At 51.9% G+C, this 10858-nt stretch overlaps 1 protein-coding gene across 2 annotated transcripts; it reads left to right on the forward strand.

The window, feature by feature from the left end:
• Positions 1-453: 453 nt before the first annotated feature.
• Cck (cholecystokinin) lies at positions 454-6622 on the forward strand. Of its 2 annotated transcripts, XM_085689061.2 has the most exons (4): positions 454-630; positions 749-804; positions 1697-1915; positions 6242-6622. In XM_085689061.2, the coding sequence occupies exons 2-4, from the start codon at positions 795-797 to the stop codon at positions 6373-6375; spliced, it is 363 nt and encodes a 120-aa protein (XP_085545187.1). In that variant the 5' UTR covers positions 454-630; positions 749-794; the 3' UTR covers positions 6376-6622. The 2 variants fall into 2 exon arrangements, with proteins under 2 accessions (XP_085545187.1, XP_048280060.1); XM_048424103.3 differs by lacking the exon at positions 749-804 and having other exon boundaries at positions 468-630.
• Positions 6623-10858: the final 4236 nt, after the last annotated feature.

A 10858-nucleotide genomic window follows, 5' to 3' on the forward strand; every position in this document is an offset into this window, starting at 1 on the left:
CCCAGGGGCTTCTTTCGCGTGAAGTCAGGTAGTATACCCAAATTTTGCAATTGTGTGAAAACAGACTCAGGACACCAACTGAGATTGGGTTCCGAGAAACTGAGAGCCCAAATCCCCTCTCTCACGCGTGGGAGCCCACTCAGGCCCGAAGGTGGTCCCAGAAAACATACCAGAATTATGTTTGTTGACACCTAAGCCTGTGTAGGTCCCCCAGTTTCCTTGAAGGATCACTTGATTCCCAAAGCTCACTGAACATGGTCACCTTCTCTATTCCAGATAAACTGTTTCCCACTCAGGAGGGGACGGCCTGCCTGAAGAGACTGGGGAAGCGCTGGACAGGTGGGAAGGAAGTTCTTTAGATAAGGAGATCCCCTACGAGGTACCCAGTCTGGGAGGGGCTATCCGAGCCGCTTCCCTTCTCTCCGGGCCACTGCCATAGGTGGTCGCTCCAGGGGCCGTCTTCTGAGCACGTGTCCTGCTGGACTGCGTCAGCACTGGGTAAACAGATGACTGGCTGCGCGCCCGGGCGGGGCTATTTAAGAGGCAGCCGCCCTCCCGCCTGCCCTGAACTTGGCTGGACCGCAGCCTGCTCTGCTGGAAGCCGCCAAGGCAGCTGATTCCCCGTCAAAGGTAAGTTGGCATCTCTGCTGCCCGATCCAAGAATCAGTAGTGTGAAAAATATTGGCCCGTAGCTTTGCACCCTTGCGGTATCGTCTTTCTGTTTTCTGTGCCTTCCCTCCTTTGACAGCTGGGGAGATTTCCTGAAGTCAGAAATAACGGCGCTGGATTCTAAAATGCATCTGGGTGGGTACGCTGCGAGACTTGTTCCTCTGTGTGGTCTCTTTTCATGACAAGTCTGGGATAGTCATGTCTTAGGGTTCCAATGATGTTCGGATCACTTTGCAATCATTTAAAAGAAAAATAGCAAGAGGTTTTAAGACATACCCATTTTCTAAACGCTGCAGAGAAAAAAAAATAAGGCTTTGGGAATAGAAATACATCGTTGTGATGCAGGTCCCATCAGCTCAGTTCTCAAATGTGGGGTTTTGGTCACAACTCAAGACTGGGTGCAGATTTCTGGGTTTTGTTTTGCATAGTGACTTTTTGTTCATTCCTGTATAAACGCCTAGAAACCTCCATTAAAAACACAGCTTCTATTTATGCGCCCGTACTTTAAACGGTACCTCCCATTGTTGTCCGGTTCATTTCTGTAGAGACAGCTTTTAATCTCCTGCATTTCTCTCCAGGAGTATCCCACCCCCCACTCCCCATCCCTCACCCCTCACCCCCGCCTCCCTCTCTCTCTCTCTCTCTCTCTCTCACACACACACACACACACACACACACACACACACACTCGCTCTGTGCTTTTCTGGTTAGTAGAGAAATGAGCTACAAAGGCTCTAACTTGAGGAAAGCAGGAGGTACTACTCCTGAACCGAGCAGAAAATCGGGTCTCTGCGGGATTCCTGGGCCCTGGATGCGAATGACACAAAAGCCTGGCAGAAGTGTCCCGAGGCGCGCGGTGGCCAGGGCGCAGCTAGAGACTGCACTTGGCTAGCTCTAGGGCATGAGCCAGTTTGGCGCAGTTGCAGCCCCCGCCTTCCACCTCGGCGGACTTCGGTGTGCGGGACTTTCGTCTGGAGCCCGCCGAGGTCAGCCTTTGGTTCACGCTCCTCGTCTCCGCTCCCCACAGCCATGAAGAGCGGCGTGTGTCTGTGCGTGCTGATGGCAGTCCTGGTCGCGGGCGCCCTGACGCAGCCAGTGGCTCCGGCAGAAGCCGTGGACTCCGCGGTGCAGCGGGCGGAGGAGGCTCCCCGAAGGCAGCTGAGGGCGGCTGTCCTCAGGACCGACGGCGAGCCCCGAGCGCGCCTGGGCGCACTGATAGCGCGATACATCCAGCAGGCCCGCAAAGGTAAGGATATCCGCTCTCCACCACGCTGCAGCTGCGACTCCAGGCTTTCAATTCTGATCCCCCCAAAGCACCTGCCGGGGAAGGAAGCAGGGGACACACAACAGCAAGATTTTCACTTCCTTCCCTGAGGTACGCTGCACTGCACTGTGCTGTTGGCAGGTGGTGTTTGCAGCACCCAAGAGAGGAGATGGGTGGAGGGCTATATCTTCTCGGCTGTATCTGCAACAGGATTGGGGACCAACCAGACACTGACCCTTGGAACCCCTCTGCAGGAAGTGAGTCTGGTGCTGAGAAAGCCTGAGATCCGAGAAAAGAGGATGGCGTTGTGTACACATACACACACACACACACACACACACACACACACACACCGACTACACAGTAGGAGGAAAGGGTCAAAGGGCCAGGAGCAGTCAGAGGTCCCTTGGCTGTCCAGTCAGGACGGCCACACAGGGAAAGCTATATCTTATATTTCTGTAGCTGCCAGGAAGGTGGCCGCGATGCTGACCACCACAAGGCTTCTCTGCATTGGAAGACTTTCCCCCACGAACCCCGTGGATGATTGCTACTTGCCAGTTAAGGGTTCCTTTCCTGTGCCTGAATCTCTCGTCTTCAGATGGGGACAGAGCGGCCCAGATCCCCTCCCAACCTAGGAGTCATGGCTGGCACCAAGACAGCCTTCATCTCTGACTTGATCTGCAGGCAGGGAGGTGAATGGTGATCTCTGGCTGGGGTGTGTCAAACTGGACCAGTAGAGCTGGAGTCAGGAGCTGGGCACACTTTCTGTAGAGCTCACTTACCCAATTTATCCTGTATGCATTTGAGCAGCCCAGGGCATTGGGCTTGACTAGTGAGGGGAAACTGGGGAGCTTGTTGAGTCTCCTAGAGATCCACATGAAGTTGAGACTGGGGGACTTCAGAGACTGGGGGACTTCAGAAGCATCAAGAGATTTCTTACTTTTCTTCCTTTGTAGGAGCTCATCCCACAGCCATCTCTAGGCTGTTTTCCTGCTAATGCATATTATTCTCAAAGATTCTATTCCCAGTACTTAGGGATGCAGAGGCAGGCAGATCTCTGTTAGTTCGAGGCCAGACTGGTCTACAGAATGAGTTCCAGGACACCAGGACAACCAGAGATACACAGAGAAACCCTGTATCAAATAAATAAATAAAAAGATTCTACACAAGATACTTCTTGAGTGGTTGGGGTGGGTTTGGTTTTAGCTGGTAGACTGGCCTAGAATGCACACAGTCCTGAGACCAACCCTGGCACAATATGGCACCGGGTGTGGCGGTGCACACCTGTAATCTTAGCACTCAGGAGGGGGGCAGATCAGTTCAAGGCTAGACTCTGCTGTGCAGCAAGTTTGAGGCTAGTCCGGGCTATGTGAGATCTTGTATTTAAAAGACACTAAAATATAAAATGAAACAAAGTTTATCCTTAGGATTTGTCCGCAGGGCCCTCAGGGGTCCTCGAGGAAGCGTATTCCTGGGGAGGCAGGCGAGGCATCAGTGGTCCAGGAAGAAGTGTGTTCCAGCAGAAAGTGGGGCAGCATCAACAGCCTTAGCTTCAGACGCTGTCTCCATGTGGTCTCCCTCAGACCTTAAAACCGTTCTGTACAGCAGGTGTCTCACTCATTTTTCATTTATGGAAGTCCATGCTAAAGAGAGCAAGTAACGTCTGAGCACGTGTTGGCTCTTCTAGGAGGCAGCAGGGTGAATATATACCCATCTGACTTCCACTGAGGTCTGGAGGACATTCGACTTCCCAGCTCACCTGTCTGCTCCAGGTGTAAGGGTTGGAAAAAGCCAGATCCTTTTGTCTTGGCCCATGACTTGGTTCTAAGTCCCTTCACGGTGTAGTGCTGGGGACAGATGGAGTGTGATATCGCCAAGTCTGATGACAGATCTGTGTGGGATGCGAGAGCCGAGGCCAGTTCCTAACACAGCTCCCACGACTGGTTAAATGCCCAGCCACTGGCCAGACAGCTGGCTTGATAGAAGCATGGGTTGTGTCCAGCCCTCACAGTGGACACTGATCCCCGAACCGGCTGTAGGATGAGCTGTATTTTCATGTGATGGCACAGGGAACTGGGCTGCATATATTGCTGACTATGTTTGTTCTACCTGAGAGAAGCTGGGTACTGAAGCAGCCAGGCCTGCTCAGCACAAGCTAGGACTGTCTACCCAAAGAACGCAGGCAGCGAGTGGGGCTCAGTTCCCAAACTGGGAAGACATGGGGTCAGAGCGATGAAACATGGGTGGCTATTCATCACGATGATTTCTCTTTTAAGTTTAGCTGGTTAAATTCATTATGCAGTAAGTCAGGGAAACTGCCTCTGTGGTGCCACTTAAAAAACGTTTTACTAATATGTATTAATTATGCCATAATGGTGAGTTTCATTATGACATCTAATGCATCTAGAGCACAGTCAGATCACACTCACCCCACTGCCCTCGCTCCTAGTCCTCTTCCCAACCAACCCATCTTCTACCAAGGGGTCTCATTAGCGTTGCTTACTGGAGCATGGGCCAAGTAATCCTCCTTCTGGCTGTGCTAGCCTGGGGCAGGAGCTGGCAGGGAAGCCGCCTGCAAACTTCCCGAAGGTGGGAACACCGTGGTCCCAGAGCAGAGGGCTCCCCAGGGGCCTCTCTTTACCCTTAGTCGCCATAGAAGGAGCTACACTGATTCCAAATCCAGGAGGCCACTGTCCACCATTTGTGGGCTGGACCGTGTCATCTGCCCACAGAGGAAGGAACTCATGTCACCGCACCCCTTCCTGCCCAGATCACACAGTTGCCACAGGCTGGACCCTGCTGCAGGTTACAATGCTGTGGTTTGGTCCAAATGGCTGGTTTAAATTTTACTTTTTTTCTGACTTTTCACTCAGTTTCTATGAATGTTACCAAGATGCCAGTATTTTAATCCAACAGGGGTATATTTTTCTGGTTATTATTATATTTAAAAGACTGGAGCTTTCAAATGAATAATTTGGAAGCATATTCATGTAGAAAGAGAACTTGATTTCATTTTTTTGACATTTATTTATGAGGGAGCATGCCATGGGAGGCCTGTAGAGTTCAGAGGACAACAACACTCTCTTCTTTCACTGTGTGGGTCCAGGGGTTCAAAGTCACATTGCCAAGCTTGGCAAAAGTCATATTTACCCACCGAGCATCTGACTTGTCCTTGTTCTAAAAAACAAAAACAAAAACAAAAAAAACTTATGTGGGGAGCACGTGTGTGTATTGTGTGTGTGTGTGTGTGTTTATGTGTGCGTGTGTATTGTGTGTGTGTATTATGTGTGCGTGTGTATTGTGTGTGTGTGTGTGTGTATTGTGTGTGTGTGTGTGTACAGTGGAAGTCAGAAGACAACCTCAGGTGCTGGCCCATCCTTACCTTCTACCTAGTTTTAGGCGGGGTTCTTTTTGTGGTCTGTCATCGCACTTCATACTCCAGGCTGCCTGGCCCATGAGCGTCTGAGAGACTTTCCTGTCTCCGCCTCCCATTTCAGGACATGCATTAGTTGGTCCAGTGTGGATTCTGGGAATCTGAACTTGGGTTGTAAGGTTTATGCAGCAAGCAATTTACCCGCTGAGTCATTTATTTCCCTGGTTCCTTGATTTCATTTCTAAAAATCTTATTTTTGCAGCATGGTGCTGTAGTCCCAGAAAGCTCCCGATGAGCTAAGTATGCTGGGACATTAAGTCACGACATTTAGAAGTAGTGCATTCTGGGAAGATCTTTTCATGGTTTCTGATGAGCGTCGGGAGTGCGATGGAGTGATGTTTTGGGTAGGAAAACCTGGACAGCTCCTAGGCTGAACAAGGCAGGGAGAAGCCAACCCATCTAAACCCTCACACAGGGGTTCCTCCTCCTCTGTTTGTTCCTGGCCTCGCAGCAGCTATATAACGCCTATGAGAAGACCTGGTGGGATGGCTCTGACAGTCAATGCTCGCTGCACAAGCAGAAAGACCCCCAAGAACCCACGTGGAAAAACTGGGTGTGCAGTGTGCCCACAATCCCAGTGCTGGGGATGCAGACACAGGAGGATCCCTAAGGCTTGCTGGTCAGCCAGCAGTGAGCTCCAGGTGCAGTAGAGGCTCCGTCTCAATGATAGGGCGAAGAGATTAAGGAAGACGCAGGTGTCCATATGCATATATATATATATATGTGTATATATATATATGTATGTATATATATGTGTGTATGTACACTGAACACACACACACACACACACACACACACACACACTGGCTTTCCCCCTGCTTTAGCCATACTTTCAGATCGATAGCCCTTGTCTTCTTCCTCTTTTCTACCCGCAGCTCCTTCTGGCCGCATGTCTGTTCTTAAGTCGCTGCAGAACCTGGACCCCAGCCACAGGATAAGTGACCGGGACTACACGGGCTGGATGGATTTTGGCCGGCGCAGCGCTGAGGACTATGAATACCCGTCCTAGTGGGCCAGCTTCTCAGTCCTGCTCGGAGGAGCTGGAATGAGAAAACAGTCACGCACACAACCCCTTGCCCCTGCTGTCCGACACTTTGAGTATCTATTTATTAAGTTCCCAATGTGAAATCTGTCTGTTAAGAGTGTGCAATCTGGCCACACGCCTCAGCCCCGCCGATGGTTGGAAGGCAGTGTTTCCTCCAGTGACTCCCAAACCTAATGTTGCTATGCTATTAAAGAGTTCCTTCTGCCACTTACTCATTGTGTCCGGTGAGGGTCTGCAGGATGGACAGGAGGGGAGATTGGTACAGGGTGTCACAGGCGAATCCTTGCAGTAGATGGTCCCAGAAGGGGCTTGGGACCTGAGTGTAGGGTATGGAGCTGTCCTCCCACCAAGGAGGCTTGTGAAAGGGCTCTTGGACTCAGCCCTAGGGCCTAGCCCTGGCTACACCAGTCCCCAATCTCTTCTTCCAGGCTATCCCACCACAAGATTTCTTTAGGGTTCTCTCAACCTTTAATAAGTTACAGGGCAGTGATGGCCACAGTTTGTCCTCTACAGACAAGGAGATGAGCCCCGAGAGGTGAAGCGACTGACCCTAGTGCCCCAGAAAGTGAGTCCCAGACTTGAAGGCTGATGCACCTAGATAAGGAGGACTCCATTACCCAATACCCCCTCAAACTATGGAGTGCAGGGAATCATGGGAAACCACGTGTTTCAACTCAGAAAATCTGAGCTCCAGTGCAAGCAGCCAGGTGCTGCTGGTGCTGCTGGCCCCAGCCATTCCTGGACATTCACTGAAGGAGCACAGAGTCGATGTCTTCATCCTGGGGAATCTATTTCTGTTCTGCCCCAGGTAGAGGGGGCACCGATTGGCAAAAAAAAAAAAAAAAAAAAAAAAGATGCTTCCATCAACACCTAGCTTGGAGGGTTTATTAGGGTTACTGATGGAGGCACAGGTGAGTCAGGCCAAAAAGCACACCCCAACTCATGAAAGCTGCATCCCTGCACAACCTGTAGGCGGCTTCACTGAAGAGTCTCTTCTCTCCCCTTGAGGAGGGAATATTTAATCTAGAGGAAGCAGTTACCCAGTGACAGCTTTCCCTGGGCCCTGTCACAGTGCTGTCAATCAGAGGGCATGCTGGGGGGCTGTCACAGTGCTGTCAATCAGAGGGCATGCTGGGGGGGCCCATCACAGTGCTGTCAATCAGAGGGCATGCTGGGGGGCCCATCACAGTGCTGTCAATCAGAGGGCATGCTGGGGGGCTGTCACAGTGCTGTCAATCAGAGGGCATGCTGGGGGGGCTGTCACAGTGCTGTCAATCAGAGGGCATGCTGGGGGGGCTGTCACAGTGCTGTCAATCAGAGGGCATGCTGGGGGGGCTGTCACAGTGCTGTCAATCAGAGGGCATGCTGGGGGGGGCTGTCACAGTGCTGTCAATCAGAGGGCATGCTGCGGGGCCCATCACAGTGCTGTCAATCAGAGGGCATGCTGGGGGGGGGCTGTTACAGTGCTGTCAATCAGAGGGCATGCTGGGGGGGGGCTGTCACAGTGCTGTCAATCAGAGGGCATGCTGGGGGGGGGCTGTCAATCAGAGGGCATGCTGCGGGGCCCATCACAGTGCTGTCAATCAGAGGGCATGCTGGGGGGGGCTGTTACAGTGCTGTCAATCAGAGGGCATGCTGGGGGGGGCTGTCACAGTGCTGTCAATCAGAGGGCATGCTGGGGGGCTGTCACAGTGCTGTCAATCAGAGGGCATGCTGGGGGGGGCTGTCAATCAGAGGGCATGCTGGGGGGGCTGTCACAGTGCTGTCAATCAGAGGGCATGCTGGGGGGGCTGTCACAGTGCTGTCAATCAGAGGGCATGCTGGGGGGCTGTCACAGTGCTGTCAATCAGAGGGCATGCTGGGGGGCCCATCACAGTGTTGTCAATCAGAGGGCATGCTGGGGGGGGCTGTCACAGTGCTGTCAATCAGAGGGCATGCTGGGGGGGGGCTGTCACAGTGCTGTCAATCAGAGGGCATGCTGGGGGGCCCATCACAGTGTTGTCATTCAGAGGGCATGCTGGGGGGCTGTCACAGTGCTGTCAATCAGAGGGCATGCTGGGGGGGCTGTCACAGTGCTGTCAATCAGAGGGCATGCTGGGGGGGCTGTCACAGTGCTGTCAATCAGAGGGCATGCTGGGGGGCCCATCACAGTGCTGTCAATCAGAGGGCATGCTGGGGGGGCTGTCACAGTGCTGTCAATCAGAGGGCATGCTGGGGGGCTGTCACAGTGCTGTCAATCAGAGGGCATGCTGGGGGGCCCATCACAGTGCTGTCAATCAGAGGGCATGCTGGGGGGGGCTGTCACAGTGCTGTCAATCAGAGGGCATGCTGGGGGGCTGTCACAGTGCTGTCAATCAGAGGGCATGCTGGGGGGGGCTGTCACAGTGCTGTCAATCAGAGGGCATGCTGGGGGGCTGTCACAGTGCTGTCAATCAGAGGGCATGCTGGGGGGCCCATCACAGTGCTGTCAATCAGAGGGCATGCTGGGGGGGGCTGTCACAGTGCTGTCAATCAGAGGGCATGCTGGGGGGCCCATCACAGTGCTGTCATTCAGAGGTCTTGTTGGGGGGCTGTCACAGTGCTGTCAATCAGACAGCATGCTGGGAACCCTGTCACAGTGCTGTCAATCAGAGGGCATGCTGGGAACCCTGTCACAGTGCTGTCAATCAGAGGACATGCTGGGGGACTCCTGTCATCCAGCACAGGAGCTGATCCGATCATTCTCTGTGGGCATCAGAGACATCCAGAGGTGATCAAGGAACGGCCACCCACAACGCAGCTTCCCAGATCTCCTGACTGAGGCCCCCATCTGTGCCATATCTCAGCAGACCCACCCAGTCCCCCACGGCTCACTGGGATACTCTGTTCCTTCAGTGGTAGAAAAGGGACTCAGAGAAAGCTCTTCTGGTGACCCCAGGAAGACACGCTGGGAGCAATCTTTAACCTGAGCAGAAGTTAGAATTCAGAATACAATTAAGACCCAACCGGATAACACAATACACTGTCACCTCCCAGGGTTCCCACCTCATTCAGTCCCAACAATTTGCTCTCTGATACTGCCTCATAGATTAAGCCTCCAATTCCCATGTGCTTCACGGGAAGTCTGTCTTTATTGGTAACTTGATCGAATTTGAAATCACTTGGAGACGCGGAATGTCTGCAAGGTCACTTCCAGAGAAGGTTAACTAAAGAGGGAGCACCATTAACTAAACACAGGGAGCACTATCTCATGGGCTGGGATCACAAACTAAATCAAAGGAGAAAGCTAGTAGAGCACCACTTCTACTTCCTGATGCTCTCGCCGCCAGCATCTATTTCTCACCGTGAAGGACTGTGCTCCTTTAAACCACGAGCCACAATAAATCCTCTCTCCCTGAAGTTGCTTTGGTCACAGAGAGGGGAACGGTAACTAACGTACCATAATTCATTCAGAAATATGTGTAGGTCTATGTTTCTAGCACCCACCAAGCATGGGGGTGGGGTGGGATGAGATCACACCCAGTGTGCAAATGTGTGAGTCGTGGGGGTGGATGAAGGACTCAGAATTGAACACAAAGCCCACAATACATAGTGAATGGAAAACTGATCTGAATTAATGCCTTTTGAATCGCCCCACATGTGAACACTAAGTTTTGAAAGATAAAGCCACACATGACTCTTGGAGCTGTAAGACCAAGACATCTCAGTGATGTTGTATAACTCATTCATTGAGGAAGTGCGGTCATCTCAGAGGACAATGGAGTCTGTCAGGAACTGTGGCCTGGGAAGGGACTCACAGGTGGCTCCTGTGTCAATAAGAACAACAAAGCCAATACTTGGAGTAATCTGCCCCAGATCAGCAATCAGTTGATTTTAGGATATGTTCCCTTATGTTTTTATAGACACATCAGTAGGGTCTAAAGAACGACAGAGATTATGGACTTTAAGGCAGGTGCCAAGCACCAAACACATGGGCGAGGCACCAGAGAGGGGCCTCATTCTATTGACTGCTTCTCCCCCAGTTTGAGGACCCAGTCTCATGGGTGGAGCGGCCATGGCGGTAACAGCAGAAGCTGACTGAGAACCCTGCATCCATAGACAGGAAGCAGAGAGGGAGGAAGACCACTCTTCAGTTTGCTTTGTACTTTCCATTCAGTTCAGGGGCCCAGTCTGCTGGGTGATGTCACTAACAGTTAGGGTGAATCTTCTCTCCTCAGTTAAATATTTCCAAACCTACCCTCACAGACATACCCAGAGTTGTCTCTCTAAATGGTGGTTCTAAATCTCATAAACTGATAAGACCAGACATAACAAGTGCCAAAGGAAAGATTCTTACTCCCTCGCCTTTGTTTCTCTGTACATTCAATATCTTTTCCTGGTACCTTCAAGTTATTGCTCGTCCTGGAGGTAAATACAGCAGAAGCCAAGCAAAGAGAGAGCTGTGGCCTCACTAATTTCCCCTGGGCTC

This window comes from Myodes glareolus, chromosome 4 (assembly GCF_982192425.1).
Source record: "Myodes glareolus chromosome 4, mMyoGla1.1, whole genome shotgun sequence".
Lineage (NCBI taxonomy): Eukaryota > Metazoa > Chordata > Mammalia > Rodentia > Cricetidae > Myodes > Myodes glareolus.